Raw genomic sequence first — 22,129 nt, 5'->3', positions numbered from 1 at the left:
TAAAACTGTTTTTGTTAACTCAGCAAAGTCCACCATGTGCATATATTCCACTAGGATTTCTTTTCTATTTACATGCTGGAATTTTCTGTCCCAGAAGTTTCCCAAGTTGCAGGAGAAGAAAAAGGTCTGCCGAAGGGAAAGTGGAGCGTAACATTTGATGTCTCCATATGAAGCAGAACCAGACCATCTTAAGTGTCTTCATGCTTTGCTTTATCATTGAAATGCTATGTTTAAACTAAAACTCCCAAATGTGTTATAAAATAAACCATTTCTAAATTCCAGCCTTAAGTTTCCAATGCTTGGAACTGGAAATAAGATCAAAACTGAACAGAGAAAAATAACAACAAATCAATGCTCAGTTATTAAGAATGAAGTTAAAATCATACCAGCCATAATAATATCAAAGTCTGCCTCTTCATTCTACTTCTGCAATATATACTGATGAGCTGAAAAATGAAGAGCTTCCCTTGGCATTTTTTATCTGGCGTGTAGGAGAGGCTGAAGAGAATGAGCAGCCAAAACAACTGGGGACTGAGATTATAGTTTTAAGAAAATTCAGAACTCATATTTTGTTTCACATCACTTCCTTCTGTTTTCAACAGAGGAACCCAGAGTTTGTGAAGTACCTCCAAATATTAGAAATGGACGCCCTGTCAATGTTGACTCAGATAGATATCTGCATGGCGAAACTGTGGCATATGAATGTAATGGAGGTTTTTTCATTGTTGGAACTAAAGAAGCTGTGTGTCTGCATGGGCAGTGGGAGTTACCATTATGTGTTGGTAAGCTATTATTGTTGTTTATTGAATTTACCGTATATATCGCCCTACACCCAGGGGTCTCAGGGTGGTTTGCAGAATAAAATTGATATAAAACCACAAAATACCATATTTTTTGCCCTATAGGACACACTTTTCCCCCTCCAAAAATGAAGGGGAAATGTGTGTGTGTCCTGTGGGTCGAATGCAGGCTTTCGCTGAAGCCTGGAGAGCGAGAGGGGTCGGTGCGCACCGATCCCTCTCACTCTCCAGGCTTCGCGCAGCTCTCCGCAAGGCGCGGGAGCCCAGCGCTGGGCTCCCGTGGCTTGCGGAGAGTTGCCTGGGTGCTGAAGCCTGCACACGCTGAGCTCAACACGCCCAGGCTTGGCGCGGCTCTCCGCAAGGCGCGGGAGCCGGGCGCTGCTCTCCCACGGCTTGTGGAGAGTTGCCTATTCTGGGGACTGGGGTCGGGGGAAGCTCGGGCTGGGGGGGGGAATAATTTTTTCCCCTTTATTTCCCCCCCCAAAAAAAAAACCTAGGTGCGCTTTATGGGACGGTGCCCTATAGGGCGAAAAATACGGTACATAATAAAAACAGAATCAACAAGCCAATAGCCCCCCCCCAAAAAAAAAAACATTTTGAAAGGGTAAATCAAATCAACCAAAGGCCTGGTTAAAAAGGAACGTTTTTGCCTGGCGCCTTAACAGTGTATAATTAAGGCGCCAGGCAAACTTCCCTGGGGAGAGCATTCCGCAGACAGGGAGCCACTGCAGAGAAGGCCCATTGTCGTGTTGTCGCCCTCTGGACCTCTCGAGGAGGAGGTACATAAAGGAGGGCCTCAGAAGATGATCTTAGGTAGGTTCATAGGGAAAGAGGCGGTCCTTGAGGTATTGTGGTCCTGAGCCGTTTAAGGCTTTATAGGTCAAAACCAGCACTTTGAATTGAGCCCGGAAACTAATTGGTAGCCAGTGCAGTCAGACCACGATCAGTGTAATATGCTCAAACAGCCTTGCTCCAGCCTGGCCACTGAATTCTGACCAGCTGATGTTTCCAAACCGTCTTCAGAGGCAGCCCTATATATAACGCATTGCCGTAATCTAACCTTGAGGTTACCAGAGCATAAACAAGAGTAGTTAGGCTATCCCTGTCCAGATAGGGGAGTAGCTGGGCCACCAGGCAAAGCTGATGGAAGGCACTCTGGGCTACCTGAGCCTCGAGCGACAGCAAAGGATCCAGGAGTACCCCCAAGCTACAACCCTGCTCCTTCAGAGGAAGTGTAACCCCATCAAGAGCAGGCGACCTCCCACCTATCTGGTCTAGGAAACCACCCACTAACAGTAGCTCAGTCTTATATAGATTGAGCTTCAGTTTGTTGGTTCTCATCTAGTCCATTACCAAGGCAAGACACTGGTCCAACACTTCCACTGCCTCACCTGGAGATGTAAAGGAGAAATAGAGCTGAGTGTCAAGCTATACCATTACAAATAAATGCCACTCATATTTATATAGACACTTTTCATATTTAATTGCCATTTATTAACATAAGCAATTATATGCTTGTGATCCATTGGACAGGAAATAAGACCTACTGCCAGGAGACCTCTGCCACAGACATACTTTGTGGTCTTAATCAAGTCTGTTACTACTTCTTCACCTCAGCTGCCCTATAAAAAATGGCAATAATTATGGTTTCTCCTCCAAAACTGCTGCAAGGATTGACTTTAATAAAGACTGAAAGGCGTATTGGAAAATAGATGTGCATGAAAAATACCAGTGAGATTTTCTAGTTGACTAACTCCATATGATTGTGATTTGCTAACAAACAACTTTACTTGAACAATATTTGAATTGTTAGATGTTGCAGCAAAATGTACACGTCCACAGAATGCAGAGTTTGTACCATATGCTTCTCTGGAGAAAAAGTTTATGCACAACAACGTTGTAACCTACATCTGTGGTTCCAATCAACATAAAACAAAATGTGTTAATGGAAAATGGTCACCTGAGCCAGAATGCACAGGTACAGTTTTGCATGCTATATACAAATGCATGGTTTCTCAACTTGAGTGACAGATGTGGCCACTGGAAGCAAGAGTGGGAAAGACCTGTTCAGGAGTGCCTTCCTGGGTAGGCTAGACTCATCTCCTTTGGAAAGATCACATAAAGCTTCCTTTAAGATTGCATGAATTCTGCATGCCTTATGTACTTGGCTGGTGTGAGATCAGGATATTAGTTTATCCACTTCAGGAGCAGAAGCATTGCTGCCACATGGGAAAGGCAATCATTCAACCCAAGGATAGAATTAGCAGCTTGCAAAGCAGTCACTACAGGCTGTTGGTTCTTGCAAATAGAGGCACAGGGTATATTTTCCCTTCTGCATCCCTGTCTGAGAGCACCATCCCTGGAGGTCAACTTAACTGTGGTGCCCAGGATTCAGAAACACATAAAACTGGATTGGGTGGCATATCTTGCTACTTTCTCAAGAGTGACCTTCCGGTAGCTTTATAATAGTAAAATCTGGGTTGAGATCACATGTCAGATTTAGGTTGCCAGCAAGAACCTTTTTGGTATACCACAAGCGTGCAAAGCTGAACTGAACCATATGCAGCTTAAAACACTGCAATAGAGGAAGGGTAGCATGCAAATATAAATTTCAGGAGCGGCAGCAACTCTCCACACTTCTGTAGACAGACACCTCACCTGCACTGAGTTTTGGAGAGCCTGATGAGGCAACATGGGGATCTCACTGGAACTAAACTGGAGAAGTTCTGCTTCTCTTGCAGGTTTTACCAGGCAGCTCTTTGGTTCAAGACCAATGCAACTAACTCATTGCAACATTGAATCCATTCAAGGGATAAGGAGGTTTGACTAGATGCTCACTTTTCATAGTTTCCTTGCATAACTTTATATCATTGAATTCTAATAGACTTTTATTTCTTTATTAAAGCATTCTGTCCACCACCACCTCAGCTTCCCAATGCCATTGACATAACTGATACGAGAAACTATAAGAGTGGTGAGGAGATAAGCTTCAGGTGTCAGGAGAACTTCTTTCTTCAAGGGCCACAAAAAATAAAATGTGACAATGGAAAGTGGCAAACCCCACCACGCTGTTTAGGTTAGTATGATCTTCCTTTCATATTTCCCTTTTTTGTTTTCAAGAAGTCAGAGAATTGAGGGTGGTGGTGTCTAGGTACCTAACCACTCTCCCATCTGCAGTGCACATATTAATAAAATAACAGATATCACAGCAATACTATAAGCCTCCAAATTTCTTTCTTCCCTGCCTCACTTTGTAAACTGACTTTGAATGGCTGCCTCTGAAACTTTCTACCAGAAGAAAAAGGAGAGAGCAGTTCTGCATATGAAACACTCTGGAAATGTTTTTATGCCATTTAATTGTATTCATGAAGACTGCATGCTATATATTTGAAAGTCATCTAATCTCCCTTGCTGTATTATACTGTATTGTTTAATTAGTGTTTTTATGGAGCAGTCAAGTAATTTCGTTGTCCCCGAAGGGGGCAATGACAATAAAGATATTATTATTATTATTATTATTATTATTATTATTATTATTATTATTATTATTATTATTATTACTCCCTTTCCAGATACAAGATGTGGAGACCCCCCTGCAATTGCCCATGGTGAGGTAAATAATAGTTCCCAGAGAAAGTATCTTTCTGGTGAAAGTGTGGAATATCATTGCCATGAAGGTTTTGAACTTGGCGAATCAAGTACTTCAACATGCGAAAATAGGGAGTGGTCCCCACCGCCAACTTGCAGAGGTAAGAAAATACATTTATGATATAATAATAATTTATTATTTACACTCCACCCATCTGGCTGTGTTTCCCTAGCCACTCTAGACGGCTCTCAATGGAATATTAAAAACACGATAAAACATTAAACATTAAAAACTTCCCTAAACAGAGCTGCCTTCAGATGTCTTCTAAAAGTCAGATAGTTGTTTATTTCCTAGAACCTCAGAGCTGGACCTCAGCTTCCATTCAAAAGTGGAGGGGTAACTATATAGCCAATGAAGAGCTTTCAATGAGACTTCAGTCTTGTTCCATCAAGAGTATGCATGGAAGACATTTTGCCAAACCTATAGAAATTGTGACACTGCCTCACTTGAAGTGTCCTGCCAACCAGCAAACATTCAGAGTTTTGAAATATTCTCCCTCTTGCAGAATTGAGGGTAATTCAACTTGCAGTCTAACATTTGGTTGCTTTAATATTTCAACCATGACCTTGCTTTTGGTTTTGGGCAGCACTTGAATGTCTCAGAAACTTTTCAGGGGCTTCTCAGTGAGACGCTGGTTTACTGGCTTACCATCCCTAGTCAGAACAGACAAGCGTCTGTGAAAGAAAACTTGATTGATAGAACCTGATCCACATTTACTGGTTTCCCCCTGTAATGCACAGCAGCAAAAGGCATAATGTGTATTATGGGCTGCACTGTAAGATTATATGGGGCAGTGGCAAAACCCAACAGATACAGCCAGTGCTTATTTTCTAAGAAAATGTTTAGGCGTACTCTCATTTTGACTCAAGAAAATCACCATTTTATAGTTCAGATTGGGGAAAATAAATACAGTAAATGGACAAAAGTACAAAGATTCACAAAATGTTTAGGGGTATGCGTACCCCAGGGGAAAAAAAAGCACTGGGTATAGCCACTACCCTGCTTAAATTGAGAGTGTACTTTAGGTTGTGACTCCAGAATCCTGCAGTATTTAGGATTTTTTTGGGAGTGAAATTGAAACTTGAGAGCAGGCAATTAGGAAGGTGGTATAAAAGTTTGAAAACCACTGGACTAAGGACCTGGCCAGACTTAAACATGTATCTAAATTCTGCGGATTGGCCATAGCAGACATATTAAATTACTAAACCATCTGTTTTCTTTCCCGGTAATATTTATGTTCTTCAGCATTTAACCCATTGTGAAGTTCTCTGATTACTGATCCCTCTCCACACTTTCTGCCTGCCTTCATATCTCACTCTTGGGGGGGGGGGGGACAACCAACAACACACAACTCCCTTCAGCCTTTGAAATGCAGCTTTGTTCAGTATTTTAGTAGGGAAATCCGGACACAGGTGTGGTGACATTTTTTGGGAATCATATTTTCATTTGTATTATCTTCGCAGAAAAGTCGTGTGGGGAACCCCCCAGACTCACTGATGCTGCATATGAAGGGTTAATAAAAAATCGCTATGAGCCTGGGGACCTATTAGCTTTCAACTGTGCACCAGGTTATGCTACAGAAGGACCACGGAATATTTCATGCCACAAAGGAAAGTGGTCGGAAGCTTCAACCTGTGAAGGTATGTTGCATGTTATGCCTGGGTAACAATTCTAAAGGTAATTTGCTTCTGGGAACAGAGCAATTCAAGCACTGGTTTGAACAGCAAGGGGCATAGTGAACAAGCAAGTTCATCTCTGTAGATGTTTAGGCTCACAAATGTGATTCTGCTTAAATCCCTTACATCTCCAGTTAAAATGATCTGGGGTAGAAAGGCTTGGAATGAACTCTGATGATACCTTGGAGAGTTTCTGCTGATCAGCATTGGCAATACAGTGCTACATCGGTTTACGAACTTAATCCGTTCTGGAAGTCCGTTTTTAAACCAAAGTGTTCTTAAACCAAGGTGTGCTTTCCCATAGAAAGTAATGGAAAATGAATTAATCCGTTCCAGACGATGAAAAACAACCCCTAAAACAGCAATTTAACATGAATTTTACTATCTAACGAGACCATTGATCCATAAAATGAAGGCAATAATCAATGTACTGTAGTATAAGACAGTATTGTAGATGATAAAAATTAAAATTATTATTTTTTCTTACGTACACTGATGATAGTCATTGTTTGGATGGGGGGGGGGCTTTTATCCATTTCTGCAGTCACACAATCAACCAGTAGCTGAACTGGGTTCCACACAGTCACAAAAACGAAGGCATAAGCTACAGTCACAAAAACAAAGTCACAAGCCACAGTCACAAGTCAGTCCCATAAAACGAAGAACAAGTCACAGTCAAAAAGAATGTAAAAGCCACATAAACAAAAACGCAGAAATATAGCAAAAACAAAAGCTCCAGATGTCACCTCTGTATTGTGTGGGTGCTCGGGACTCAACAGGAAGCCTCTGATTAGCAGCGGGGGACTCAATTTACAAACAGAACACACTCAACAGGAAGCGGAACATGTTCAGCTTCCAAGGCAAAGTTCATAAACCAAAACACCTACTTCCGGGTTTGCAGCATTCTATTTCCAATTTGATCATAAACTAAGCTGTTTTTAAATCAAGGTACCACTGTAGTGTGCTCGATCAGGCAAGAATCAGTGAAGGTTCAGGATCAGAGCTTTCCTTTTCCTAGATGGGCTACCTAGTTGGTGAGCCCCATCTGCCCCTCATAGCATTTGCAGAAACTGCCTTCTTAACTGTTGGACCCACCGTTGGTCTTTGCATGCAGGTGTGGTAGTTAAACCAAGGTTTGGCTTTAGTTAGGCATTGGACAGCTGGATTGCAGTTAAGCTTGGTCCTCCTTAACCATGATCTGTAAACATAGGGGCCGAGACATTTGGGGGTGACTTCTTTCCCTTGCACAGGGACACGGGTGGCGCTGTGGGTTAAACCACTGAGCCTAGGGCTGGCCAATCGGAAGGTCAGCGGTTTGAATCCCCGCGACAGGGTGAGCTCCCGTTGCTCAGTCCCTGCTCCTGCCAACCTAACAGTTCGAAAGCACACCAAAAAGTGCAAGTAGATAAATAGGTATCGCTCCAGCCAGAAGGTAAACAGTATTTTTGTGCACTGCTCTGGTTCGCCAGAAGCAGCTTAGTCATGCTGGCCACATGACCCGGAAGCTGTACTCTGGCTCCCTCGGCCAGTAAAGCGAGATGAGCACCGCAACCCCGACTGGACCTAACGGGGGTCCTTTACCTCTTTCCCTTGCACGGCAGCTCGCTGGGGAGGACGGGGTCCACCTGCTGCTGGGGCCATGTTGCAGCCGCATTTGGCTCCACCGCTCAGCTCTCTGTGATGTTGCACATGTGACACCAGGGCGTTGCATGGGGCCCCTGCAATGTTTTTGAAAAGTTGGCGACTCTGTCTGTAAGCAAGGTTTGCTTGCATTAAGCTCTTGCACTCTTTGTGTTCGTTCACATTAGGTTCTGGCATTCTTTTTTTAAGAAGAATGATGGGTATCTATCATGCAGAAAGCACAATTTGTGGAGGAAAAGCTTATTTGTTGGTTTCCTCTCCCCATTTAGATGCAACCTGCGGAGAGCCCCCTGCAGTTGCCAGTGCTGACATTGTGGCGGGGACAGCAGAGGTCTATTTGCCTGACCACGAGGTGCATTATCAGTGCCATGAAGGTTTTGAAATCTCTGGATCGCCTAATGTAACATGTCAAAATAAAGAGTGGTCACAACCACCGACATGTGTAGGTAAGACCTGGCATTGCAGATGATGATGATGATGATGATGATGATGATATTTTTTATTATTTATACTTCACCTATCTGGCTGGATTTCCCCAGCTACTCTGGGCGGCTTACAAGATATCTAAAAACAAAATAAAAGCACCAATCCTTAAAAACTTCCCTAAACAGGGCTGTCTTCAGATGTCTTCTAAAAGTTGGATATTTGTTTATTTCCTTGACATCTGATGGGAGGGTGTTCCACAGGGCAGGCGCCACTACCGAGAAGGCCCTTGGCCTGGTTCCCTGTAACCTCACATCTTGCAGGGAGGGAATTGCCACAAGGCCCTCGGAGCTGGACCTCAGTGTCCGAGCAGAACGATGGGTGTGGAGATGCTCCTTCAGGTATACTGGGTTCCTGATCTTCCTTCTGTGTGCCAAACATAAATGTGAAAAAGGAAGTGGAAGAAACTGGAAAGAGATTACAAAATGCCTGGTGGCCAAGGCAGATATTTTATTTTTGAGTTAAAACTGGAGGCATGCTTTACTGTTACAGCCAAAGAAGTTTATTTTTAAAGTCCTAACAAGGAGAATTATCCACCTGTGTGAGTCCCTGTTTTCCATGTGCCCTCCTCTGAAGGCTGGCAATTTTGCCTCTGCACTAGGAAATACTGCATGAAAAAATGGTATCCCAGTGTTAAGACATGCCTCTTTCCAGTCAGCCTCAGATGGGGAAGGGCAGCAATAAGGTATGGAAACTGCCTCTCAGACTGTGCATTTTGGGCTCAAAGAAGACTTGAATTGTATAGGAGAATTTCAATATTGTAATGTACTAGCAGGGATCGAAGACGGGTTTTGTATGCGCAATGCACCACGTTCAATCCCTGGCATCTCCAGGTGGAGGCTAGAACAAACCACTGCCTGAACTCCTGTAGAGCTTCTACCAGTCCATATGGACCAGGGATGGGGAACCTGTGGCCCCCAGATGTTGTTGCACTTCCCATCATCTCTGACCATCAACCTTGCTGGCTGGGGATGATGGGAGATGTAGTCCAACAACATCTGGAGGGCCACAAGATCCCTGACACAGATAAAATTGATCTAGGTGGACCTCAGTGCTTTTTGTGTTCCAGGCAGCAGGGAAGAAGAGTTGCCATATGCACCTTGACTTATCCTTAAATGACCTGATACAGCTGCCATTTTCAGGGACTTTTCTTCCTGGACTCATTGACAAAAGCACACACTTTTGACCTCTAACTTTTATAAGAAAGAATGACAGCACTGGGGTTGCAAATAGCAGGCTCATGGCTTGAGGTTGCAACCCCACAAGCATGTGCTCTTTTCTTAGCTTCCCCCAGTGCAGGTTTACTCTGTGTCAAACAGGGCTCTTTCCTAAGTCCATGTGTTTATGGTTACAGCTGGGTAGATAGGAACCTATACCCTTGATGGGGGTTGGAGACCAGCAATTCTCACAGTTAGGACAGTATCCTCGCTTATGACATCTTTTGTCCACTCTCAGAATGTTGGAACAAACTGGTAGGTGCTGTTTTGTGGAAACAAAATATGTTTTCAAGGATTGAAGAAGTTTTCTCTATCATTTCAGATGTAACATGCCCTCCCCCACCCCGGGTTTCTAATGGTCAGATTACGACTGCTCTCAAGCAAAGGTACTTGCCTCTTGAGAAGGTGCGCTATCGCTGTCGCCAAGGATTCAGCCTTTTTGGAGCTTTTACAGTAAAGTGTGTGAACAAAGAATGGACAGAACCACCAAGATGCATAGGTATTTGATGTCCAGTTTTTTAAATAGTCTAAAAGAGAGGAATATAACATTCTTCCTTTTAAAAAAATAAAGTTGTATGTTAAATATTGCACTGTGCGGATTCTTGCATAGTCTTGGACTGTCATTTATTATTTACCTTCTGCTAATCTCTGGGCTATTAGGAATATACCAGAGGGAGTCAAGACTGAAGTGTATGCTATGGGAAAACCAACAAGCTTCATCTAGAATGGGCCTGATGGAGATTCCTATGGGATCACTCAGTAGTTGGTGGTAGTTTTCCTTCATTGACCAATCATCACGATTGTGATTGGGAAGAAATCCATGCAGACCAAATTGGTCTTCCACAGCACAAGGTGGCTTGCAATGCTTATTTAAATCAATTTGAGCTATTTGCGATGTAATCATCTGTTTGTGGCACATGTTGATCTAGACTGTCTATGCCGATCTGTTTCCTGTCTCCCTCCCAGATGACTGTGATTCATAGCAAAGGATAGACTAGAAGTATTTTTGTCTCTTCCAGCACTAGTAGCCAGCGTCCCTTGAACTGTAATAAGTACAGAAGAACTGAAATATCTCAACCTTTCTATAATAAATTCAAGTAGAATTTATAATACTTGATGCATTCTCAAGACACACACGTGCCCTCTTGTTCTCTAGGAAATTGTTGAGTCAATTGTTCAGCTGGATTACTCAGCTCTAGATGACTGGGAGCTACCTGTGTACCTTGAAGTATGCCATTTGAGGTGGTGAGAGTTGTGTTGTTATATGTGCTGTGGATCATTTAGACATTCGTTCCACCATTTGGCTAACCCTTATAACCTCATAAGTAGGAATATTATGGTTTTTTTACATCAATGCATAAGGTGCTTTAAAGCATAAGAGTGGGGGTGGAGAGGAGACAATGCAGAAAAATAAGAACACGTCCGTTCCTGAAAGAGCTTACAAACTGAACTTTAGTAAAAGGCGAAAGATTTATACGATCTGAAGAGAAACCAGAGTAATAATATAGACTATATGGAAATGGCGGAAATGACTGGCAGAATCCGAGACCAGGGAGAAGAGTTGGTGGAAGAAGACTGGAGGAAATTTAAAACTTATTTACAGAAATATTGTAAAATTTTTGAATGCTGATGACATTGAAATGAATTGAAGGGGTTCTAGCAACAAGGTAAAATGTAAGATGGGATTGATAATAGATAAACTAATAGGACATGAATTTGCTGAACCAATTTTTAAAAGGGATACAAAAAAGGGAGACGTGAGGAAGTCAGGAAAATAAGTTAACTAAAGATGAGAAATTAAGAAAGAGGGAGTTTTTGTTTTCTTTTATATGTGTTTTTTTCTTCTTTTTTGTGTTTAATGTTTGTATTTTTGTATTTTGTAATTTTGTATTTTTCTGTTTTTGTATTTTTCTGAACTTTTCTATTGATAAAAGCTAATAAAATATTTTTTTAAAAAATGCAAACTGAACTTTAGCAGACTGGAGAGGTAGGAACATAAACACAATACTGGATGAGACTAAAGATCAGGACTTGCTGATCAGAAGGTCGGCAGCTAGAATCCCCGCGACGGGGTGAGCTCCCCTTGCTTGGTCCCTGCTCCTGCCAACCTATCAGTTCGAAAGCACGTCAAAGTGCAAGTGGATAAATAGGTACTGCTCCGGTGGGAAGGTAAACGGCATTTCCGTTCACTGCTCTGGTTCGCCAGAAGCGGCTTAGTCATGCTGGCCACATGACCAGGAAGCTGTATGCAGGCTCCCTCGGCCAATAAAGCAAGATGAGCACCGCAACCCTAGAGTCAGTCACGACTGGACCTAATGGTCAGGGGTCCCTTTACCTTTACCTTTTAAGCTTCTGCACAATCAATTTTTACAAATAGACACTTGCAAGATACTGAAAGAGATTTTCAAAAACAGCAGAATATGATAAATTTTGATAGTGAAGAGCTGAGCAAAATTCAGAGGACAGCCGGCTCCTCCTCCCAATGAGATCCCATCCATGTCAAAATAGGTTCTAGTTGTTTTAATGATTGGTCTGTTTGACCGACTAAGGAGGTGCTGACAGAATGTCAGCCACACTTGAAGAGACAATAGAAAGACAATTTGTTCACTGATTATTTCACCAAGCAGATATACATAGCTCAATAAAACGTATATTAAAACTTTTCTTCCTTTTTAAATTAAATCTTTGCATGATACTTTTCTTTTTTCCTGATATAGAAGCTGAATTATAGAAATGCTTGTGTACACAGCCATATGTGTAATCCTAGTAAGTGCCATGTAATAGATTCATTTTTCTGTTTCAATGCATCACCACAGATGCTGCAGGAAATTGTGGTCCTCCACCTCCTATTGAAAATGGAGACTTTCTGGGCCTGGCAAATTCAGAATATATGCCAGGGGCATATGTAGAGTATAAGTGCCAAGCTTTCCACAAACTACAAGGAAATCAATATGTACAATGTCTCAACGGTCATTGGACAGATACACCAACATGCACAGGTACAGGAAATTTCTCTAAATCTTTGCTTTTTCTGTTCTATTGAAGGATATTCAATAAATTCAAAAACCTGTGACCTAGTGGCACCCGTGTGGTGTCAGCAGTTGGCATTGTTCTATATGTGTTTTTGCTTTACTACACACTTTTAGTTACCCTCCATCCCAGCTCCTCCCATGAACTACAGGTAGTTCTCTCATGAAGCAAAGTGAGCCACCCACCAAACTTTGGGTGCTTTACTGATAATAGGCAGCCATGTGGGTATTTCGCTTTGCAAGGTTTTCCTCCCATACACTGACTTTCCACTTTCCTCACAGCAGTGAATCCATATTCCCCTCAGTGCCTCTTCCTGCAAACAGCTGCATCAACAAACTATTAGGTGGGCCTTAAGGTTAATAACATCTATAATGAGCCTTCAAACTTCACGTTGTAATGTTTTGGACAAAAATCAATAGTTTAAGAAGAACATTAACAATAACCAATTATGGAGACCATATTGTTCTTTACCCCAGATAAGGCGAAGGGACAGGAGATATCTTACAGTTGTTGCATCTTCTGACAAAATTTGGGCTGTCATTACAGGCAACCCTCACACCTTGTTCTGATGTTACTGAATGCCCTGATAGGCCTCAATAAAACATTCCTCCATGACTTGATCATGGATGAGGGGGCTGACCTGCTATCTTCCTCTCCAGGAAGCCAGTCCACCTGGGAGCCAGGGTTGAGTTGTTCCTCCTGTTGGGCCAGAGACACAAAACAAGGATCCTGTTGGTGTACTGTTCGATCTGATGTTCACCAGCCTCTCTGTTTAAGCTAGTGGAGATGATCTGGGGAGTTGTACTGGAGAATCCCCAAGCACTTCATAGAATCATAGACTCATAGAGTTGAAAGGGACCTCAAGGGTCATCCAGTCTAAGCCCCTGCAATGCAGGAATCTCAGCATCCATGGCTATCCAACCTCTGCTTCAAAACCTCAAGGAAGCAGAGTCCACAACATCCCGAGGGAGGTGGAACAGCTCTTACTGTCAGAAAGTTTTTTCTGGTGTTTAGTCAGAATCTCCTTTCTTGTAACTTGAAGCCATTGGTTTGAGCCAGAGCAGGAAAAAACTAGCTTGTTCCCTCTCCCATGTGACAGCCCTTGCGATATTTGTGCTTGGACACTTCATTTACATGCTGAGGCTGCATAGTCTGGACTGACTCAAGGACCTCATAGGTACCAGTGTGGTGTAGTGGTTAAGAGCGGTAGTCTCACAATCTAGGGAACTGGGTTCGTGTCTCCGCTCCTCCACATGCAGCTGCTGGGTGACCTTCGGCTAGTCACACTTCTCTGAAGTCTCACAGCCCCACTCACCTCACAGAGTGTTTGTTGTGTGGGAGGAAGGGAAAGGAGAATGTTAGCCGCTTTGAGACTCCTTCGGATAGTGATAAAGCAGGATATCAAATCCAAACTCTTCTTCTTCTATCATGACAACAGCCACATACTCCTATATAATGTATAATAATATTGGTATCAGACCCCAATTCAGAAAGCACCCAATTAAATGTGGACTGCTACTGATGGTTTCTTCACATTGGCTGAATCTCAACTCAGAAAATCTAAAGCTTGTGACTCCCAATTGGTTTTAATGGGGAAAATATTCAAATTGCTATTTATTTATTTATTCATTTGACAGAAGCTTTACTTATTTTTCCTCAGAGGAGACCCACTGATGGGACCACATTATCAATCTCAATTTATTTCAGTGGGTTTGACTGAGTATGACTAACTTTGGACACAATCCAAAGGGTTGTTGGTTTTCGTTTCTCGTTTTGGTCAAGTGAATTCCTCGTTGTCAAATTAATCTCTTAGATGGCATGATTTGTGCCTTTCTACAGTTCCTTGTACAGCAACTGAAGAAGATATGAATCAAAACAATATACGGCTGAAGTGGATATCCACTCAGAAAATCTATTCCACATCTGGAGATGTGACAGAGTTTGCCTGCAAAAGGGGCTTTCAGCCAGATCCATCCTCACCTCCCTTCAGAGCCCAATGTAGAGATGGCAAGTTGGACTACCCAAGATGTATGCCTGTAGGTACATTGCAGTTAAAGCATAATAACAGAAAAATCTGTGATTTTTGTTTAGCTATAGAAAGCAATGTGCATTACAAAATAAATGTCTTTGAAATTTTCTTGGTCTCCAGCAGATTTTCAATTCCCCCCCATCTATACCCGTTTTTCTCATCTCCTCCCAGAGTTACTCTTCTTTGTTGTTCATCATCTCTTATTCTCTCCCCTCACCTTCCCTTTCTTTCACTGTTTTCTCCTTTCTCTCTCAAAGTCCTAGACAGAATTAAAATGAGAAAAAAGTAGTTCTGCTGCCACAAGTAAAGCCCAAATTAAGCCATGACACAATCCACCTTTGGGTATGAAATGCCACAAGTGTTTTAGCGCTTCCTTACTCAGCCTTTAGAATAAATTCACCAGGACCATTTAAACTTCAGTGCTCCTAAGCATCAGAATCGTCACGTTGTGGAGTAAGCATCTCTTGTTGCTCTTTTACTCTGAATGAATGGATTTATAATATTCCCCAGGATAGTTCCATAATTCACACACATACCCCCCCAAAATCTCAGCTGGTATCATAAATACAGCAGCAGTGTGGTGTAGTGGTTAAGAGTGGTAGACTCGTAATCTGTTGAACCGGGTCCGCGTCCCCACTCCTCCACATGCAGCTGCTGGGTGACCTTTTTGCAGATAAAATCGCTCAGATTCGGGAAGAAGTAGACTCCACCGTGGGAGCAGGACCCGGGCGGGAGAGTGCTAGAGTTCTGTCTAGTCAAGTTGAGTGGGATCAATTCCAATCTGTTACCTCCGAGGATGTGGACAGGCTGCTTGGACGAGTGAAACCAACCACCTGTCTCCTGGATCCTTGCCCATCCTGGCTTATAAAAGCTAGCCGGGAAGGACTGGGCGATGGGCTTCGTGGGGTGGTGAATGCTTCCCTCCGTGAGGGAGCCTTCCCAGACCCGCTGAAAGAGGCGGTTATTAAACCGCTTCTTAAAAAAACATCTTTAGATGCGGCCACGATGGCCAACTATCGCCCAGTCTAAATCTTCCATTCCTGGGCAAGGTGATTGAGCGAGTGGTTGCCGAACAACTCCAGGCACGCCTGGAAGAAGCGGACCATTTGGATCCCTTTCAGTCGGGATTCAGGCCTCATCATGGGACTGAAACTGCCTTGGTCGCACTGGTTGATGATCTCCGGCAGGCTAGGGACAAAGGTGAGAGCTGTTTCCTAGTTCTGCTGGATCTCTCAGCGGCGTTGATACCATCGACCATAGCATCCTTCTGGACCGTCTTGAGGGGCTGGGAGCTGGGGGCACTGTTATACAGTGGTTCCGCTCCTTCCTCCTGGGCCATGTTCAGAAAGTGGTGGTGGGGGGTGAGTGTTCAGACCCCTGGGCTCTCACTTGTGGGGTGCCTCAGGGTTCTGTCCTCTCCCCCATGCTTTTCAACATTTACATGCAGCCGCTGGGAGAGATCATCAGGAGGTTTGGGCTGGGTGTTCATCAGTATGCGGATGATACCCAGCTCTACCTCTCTTTTAAATCAGAACCAGTGAAGGCGGTGAAGGTCCTGCGTGAGTGTCTGGAGGCGGTTGGAGGATGGATGGCGGCTAACAGGTTGAGGTTGAATCCAGACAAGACAGAAGTACTGTTTTGGGGGGACAGGAGGCGGGCAGGTTTGGAGGATTCCCTGGTCCTGAATGGGGTAACTGTGCCCCTGAAGGACCAGGTGTGCAGCCTGGGAGTCATTTTGGACTCACAGCTGTTCATGGAGGCACAGGTCAAATCTGTGTCCAGGGCAGCTGTTTACCAGCTCCATCTGGTACGTAGGCTGAGACCCTATCTGCCTGCGGACTGTCTCGCCAGAGTGGTGCATGCTCTGGTTATCTCCCGCTTGGACTACTGCAATGCACTCTACGTGGGGCTACCTTTGAAGGTGACTCAGAAACTACAACTAATCCAGAATGCGGCAGCTAGACTGGTGACTGGGGGCGGCCGCCGAGACCATATAACACCGGTCTTGAAAGACCTACATTGGCCCCCAGTACGTTTCCGAGCACAATTCAAAGTGTTGGTGCTGACCTTTAAAGCCCTAAACGGCCTCGGTCCAGTATACCTGAAGGAGCGTCTCCACCCCCATCATTCTGCCCGGACGCTGAGGTCCAGCGCCAAGGGCCTTCTGGCGGTTCCCTCATTGCGAGAAGCAAAGCTACAGGGAACCAGGCAGAGGGCCTTCTCGATAGTGGCGCCCGCCCTGTGGAACGCCCTTCCAGCAGATGTCAAAGTGATAAACAACTACCTGACATTCAGAAGACATCTTAAGGCAGCCCTGTTCAGGGAAGTTTTTAACGTGTGATATTTTACTGTATCTTTGGTTCTTATGGAAGCCGCCCAGAGTGGCTGGGGAGGCCCAGCCAGATGGGCGGGGTATAAATAATAAATTATTATTATTATTATTATTACTTGGGCTAGTCACACTTCTTTGAAGTCTCTCAGCCCCACTCACCTCACAGAGTGTTTGTTGTGGGGGAGGAAGGGAAAAGGAGATTGTTAGCCGCTTTGAGACTCCTTTGGGCAGTGATAAAGCGGGATATCAAATCCAAACTACTACTACTACTACTACTACTACTACTACTACTACTACTACTACTACTCTTCTTCTTCTTCTTCTTCTTCTTCTTCTTCTTCTTCTTCTTCTTCTTTGCGGTGCAACACTGAGTCTGTATTAGCACCTGATTTCTGACTGGTTTTTCAAGTCCCCACGATGGGGTGAGCTCACGCTGCTCGGTCCCTGCTCCTGCCAACCTATCAGTTCGAAAGCACATCAAAGTGAAAGTGGATAAATAGGTACCACTCCAGCGGGAAGGTAAACGACGTTTCCATGCGCTGCTCTGGTTCGCCAGAAGTGGCTTAGTCATGCTGACCACATTACCCAGAAAAACTGTCTGCAGACAAACGGCAGCTCCCTCGGCCTATAGAACAAGATGAGCACTGCAACCCCATAGTCATCCATGACTGGACTTAACTGTCAGGGGTCCTTTACCCTTTTTTTAAATCTTGGGTTGAGTCCAACCCTTTAAATTAGTGTTAAAGTTTACCTATCAATATCAGAAATGTTTGCCTAACAAGGCATATTTTGTACATGTGGAATGCGATTTTTAATGCCATCACTCATGGAAAATGATGTTTGACCTTTTATTGTAACACAGATAATTTGGAAAGTAATAATGGCAGCAATGATTGTGCAATGGGGTCTGTGCAGTGTCTGTTGAGTGACTCTAGACAAAAAAAATTGAAATCATATAATTATTACATAGTGTTACTTGCATATTGAACCAGTTTAATATAATAAATTAATCAAAGACTCTTAGTAGGTATCTACACAAAGGATAATTATGTATGTATGTAACCTTACATTTTCATTGCTTACTTTCTATTTAACAGTGACAGCAAAAGTAATTGGAAGAAGCATACAGAAGACATTTTTAACCAGCACCTGATCTTCAAAATTCATTGATGATTTATTTTTCATATTATCAAATCAAGCTACTTCTTCACAAACACCAATAGATTTCCCCATGGATTATATGCAGCTGCTCACAATGGATCATGGACCTAAAATTGGAAGCCGACTTCCTTGAAGACACACTTGCAACTTTTAAGGATTGATACAATGAGTATAGATGTAGGCCTGGTTCACTTTCAATAAATTCTACTTGAAAGCATCATGGAAAATGTTATAGGAAGGAAAGAAATACACCAGGAGACAAGAACCCAACAGTTTTATATAGACATTTCCAGCTCTGGACTTTTGAATTCTCAGTGAGGCCTAGCAGCTGTAAATAATACACTAGTTGTGTAAAACTGCAGTGAATTTTTCTAAGCTTGTAGGGCTATTATGTTCATTACAAAATAAAAATAAAAGCACTTGTTTATAAAAAATTCTTTCCTTTGTTAGTATATAATAAAAACGCATAGCATACAAATTATTGTTTTTTAATGTACTAGTAGCAAACTTACATACCTGTGGGAGGAAACCCCATTGAGTACATTGAAGCTTACTTCTGGGTTAACGTTTATAGGATTGTAGAATTACAGAGGCGGATTTAGATCAGTGTGACTGGTTCTGCTGCACTGGGCACTGAGCCTGCAGCATCACAGGGCATCACAACTATGACATGGTGATTTGAACAGAACAGAAGGGGGGGTTGCTGAATTTGGGCCCCACTTAGGACACTGCTGAAATCTTAAACACCAAATTATGTCCCTGGCTATTGCTATTACTATTGCTTTTGAATATGCTCAGACAAGTGTATTGACCCTTTGGCATATTAACAGCCCCACAGATGAGATATGTGGCTGCATTGGTGGCTACTGGAATTTGGGAGTAAAGATCTGTTTCTTATGTCCTTAAATCCCAATATTAACAAACCATGAAAGTACCTGTCAGATCAGCCTTCTAGTCCTGTTTTCCACAGTAAGCAATCATATACCTCTGGTACGCCCAAAATGCAATAACATTATCTTGTGCATGTTCCCTAACTAGGGATAGATTTTGTTTCTTTTGCTTCTCTGTTTCCCAGTCTTAAGTTCTTTTGCTCCCTTTATATATTTTGCTGTTTTATAAATGAATAATAAATAATAATCAAAATGAAAACAACAACCCAATAACCCCCCCCCCAAAAAAAAACCACCCACATTTTAAAAGGGTATAGGACAGCGGTGGCAAACCTTTTGGAGACAGAGTGCCCAAACTGCAACCCAAAACCCACTAATTTATCGCAAAGTGCCAACACGGCAATTTAACATGACAAACCTAGACAGCATCTTAAAAAGCAGAGACATCAGATTGCCAACAAAGGTCCGTATAGTTAAAGCTATGGTTTTCCCAGTAGTGATGTATGGAAGTGAGAGCTGGACCATAAAGAAGGCTGATCGCCGAAGAATTGATGCTTTTGAATTATGGTGCTGGAAGAGACTCTTGAGAGTCCCATGGGCTGCAAGAAGATCAAACCTCTCCATTCTGAAGGAAATCAGCCCTGAGTGCTCACTGGAAGGACAGATCGTGAAGCTGAGGCTCCAATACTTTGGCCACCTCATGAGAAGAGAAGACTCCCTGGAAAAAAGACCCTGATGTTGGGAAAGATTGAGGGCACAAGGAGAAGGGGACGACAGAGGACGAGATGGTTGGATAGTGTCCTTGAAGCTACTAACATGAGTCTGACCAAACTGTGGGAGGCAGTGGAAGACAGGAGTGCCTGGCGTGCTCAGGTCCATGGGGTCACGAAGAGTCGGACACAACTAAATGACTAAACAACAATATTTAATATTCCATTAAAAATGAGCTGGGGGGCTGCCCTGAGTTGTTGAGCTTTGGGGATTTTTTTGGGGGGGGTGCCAAGAGTTGCAGAGCTTTTGCAGGGGCTTGGATCACTGTTCTTTTTTGGGGGTGGAACACTCACATGCATTATAAATACTTCCTGTAGCACACGGAGCAGAAACAACACATAGTCTCAGCAATCGCAGGCAGCAACCAATCACACGAACTACAGCCTCTGACTATCTCCTGCTCGCTGCAAAAAATCCCGCCAATCGCTGGGGGGGGGGAGGCAGGAAAACACCTGCTTGGCAGCCGATAGACAGTCTCTAAGCTGCTGTGGGAGCCGCGCACTTGAGGGATCGGTTTACGCACGAGGAAATGTGGGGGGAAGTGGTTGCCCAATTTGAAAACTCCAAACAACAGCATTGCTGGCACAATGACTCATGCCATATCTTTGCCACCGCTAGTATAGGATATCAGTCCTTGTCCAAACCATTTCACATTTTTTGAAAAAGAAAAAAATCTGTTCATGCTAAACAAACCATTTTGCGTCCCAAATTTGCCAGTGTATTTCAAGTCTCCTTTTTCCTAATAATGAACTTGGTGACCCCGTGCCTATGAGTTTGGCAGAGGAATGTTGATCACCCATAGACAGAAGAATGCCTACAGCTCATTTCCTACATTCCAAAGCCACTTTTCACTCACACAAGTCACAAAGCCTCTTACAAACAATAAATAACAATAACAGAATGGAACATCACAAATACAACATAAAACAAATAAAATAATTAACAAACCATTAGTAAATCAGTAAAACAATTAAAAACCATCAGTGAAACAATGCCCGCAGGTCACGGATTTCGCCAAAATCCCAAAAGTGTGCGATTCACTCAAAAATGCTGCCAAAAACCTGCAAATTGCCACCTGCAAGGCTTTTTGGTGCAAATGCCACGTTTCCATGTAAGCTGAAAAATGAGCCCTCGGCGCCCAGAACGAGGGGTCACAGTCTTCGCCAAAATACTGACATTTCCCCACAGGTTAAAGTACTGAGGGCTGGTTTTTTTTGGTATATAATAAAACGTGCTTTTTGCATCACCAAACCATTCAGGGGAGCATTTGCAACAGTTTGGCACCATATTTGAGTGAATTTGATAATGTCAGATTTTTGAAATTGTGACCCCAGCGGGTTAGGGTTTTTTTCAAAAAAATGTTTTTCCGAATGTGAAAGTGTCAAGGGCATATTTCATGGCCTATGATAAAAACCCTTCTGTTTCCACTGTCACACCTCTCAGGGGAGAATTTAAAACCGTTTGGCACCATTTTTGACTGAATGGGGTAACGTCAGGTTCTTGCTAAAATTGTTTGGGATTAAAAAAAAAAACTGCAGCGTAAGGTATCAAGGCCTAATTTCTAAGCCTAGAATAAAAAACTTTATCTTTCCCCCACCAAACCTTTCGGGGGAGCGTTTCCAACGGTTTGGCACAATTTTTGAGTGAATTGCATAAGGTCAGATTTTTTGTGAAATTCTGACACCCGAGGTCACAATTTCAGCAAAAATCTGAATTTCTCCAATTCACTCACAGATGGTGCCAAATGGTTGCAAATACTCCCCTGAAAGGTTAGGCGGCGGAAACAGAAGGCTTTTACTGACAGGACAAGAAATAAACCCTCCACAACTTAAGCTTCGGAAAAAGATTTTTTTGAAAAAGTCCCTAAGCCCCGGAGTCACAATTTCAGCAAAAATCTGACGTTCTGCAATTCACTCAAAAATGGGGCCCAGCTGTTGCAAATGCTGCCGTGAAAGGTATTTCAGTGGAAACAGATTTGTTTGTATCATCAGAAAAAGAATTAGTCCTCGACGAATGAACTTGCGGAAAAACTTTTTTTAAAAAAAAAAAAACCCTAAACTGCGCAGTAACAATTTTAGCAAAAATCTGACGTTCTGCAATTCACTCAAAAACGGTGCCCAGCTGTTGCGAACGCTCCCCTGAAAGGTTTTTCAGTGGAAACAGAAGGCCTTTTATCATCGGAAAAAGTTTTACCCCTCGACGACTGAACTTGCGGAAAAACGTTTTTTTGAAAAAATCCCTAAGCCGCGCGGTCACAATTTCTGCAAAAATCTGACGTTCTGCAATTCACTCCAAAATGGTGCCCAGATGTTGCAAATGCTCCCCTGAAAGGTTTTTTGGTGGAAACAGAAGGGTTTTTATCATCGGAAAAAGAATTAGCTTTCGACGACTAAACTTGCGGAAAAACTTTTTTTTGAAAAAATCCCTAACCCTAAGTGACAATTTCAGCA

At 43.0% G+C, this 22,129-nt stretch overlaps 1 protein-coding gene across 3 annotated transcripts in view; it reads left to right on the top strand.

The window, feature by feature from the left end:
* The window catches only part of LOC308587015 (complement factor H-like), a 43,021-nt gene extending 24,569 nt beyond the window's left edge, over positions 1 to 18,452 (top strand). Inside the window, exons 14-23 of one of the 3 annotated variants that reach the window (XM_081194297.1) lie at positions 603 to 782; positions 2,614 to 2,778; positions 3,706 to 3,876; positions 4,373 to 4,549; positions 5,913 to 6,089; positions 8,036 to 8,212; positions 9,789 to 9,965; positions 12,283 to 12,465; positions 14,336 to 14,532; positions 17,955 to 18,452. In XM_081194297.1, the coding sequence (XP_081050423.1) occupies positions 603 to 782; positions 2,614 to 2,778; positions 3,706 to 3,876; positions 4,373 to 4,549; positions 5,913 to 6,089; positions 8,036 to 8,212; positions 9,789 to 9,965; positions 12,283 to 12,465; positions 14,336 to 14,532; positions 17,955 to 17,957 (1,607 nt within the window). In that variant the 3' untranslated portion in view covers positions 17,958 to 18,452. Of the gene's footprint in view, positions 1 to 602; positions 783 to 2,613; positions 2,779 to 3,705; positions 3,877 to 4,372; positions 4,550 to 5,912; positions 6,090 to 8,035; positions 8,213 to 9,788; positions 9,966 to 12,282; positions 12,466 to 14,335; positions 14,830 to 17,954 lie in introns of those variants that run through there. The other 2 variants (XM_081194295.1, XM_081194296.1) reach the window with 2 other exon arrangements.
* The last annotated feature ends 3,677 nt before the right edge of the window (positions 18,453 to 22,129 follow it).

This window comes from Podarcis bocagei (genome assembly GCF_964188305.1).
Source record: "Podarcis bocagei genome assembly, chromosome: 5".
Taxonomy (NCBI): Eukaryota; Metazoa; Chordata; class Lepidosauria; order Squamata; family Lacertidae; genus Podarcis; species Podarcis bocagei.
The sequence above is the reverse complement of the archived record's forward strand: the minus strand, read 5'-3'. Positions and strand labels throughout refer to the sequence as shown.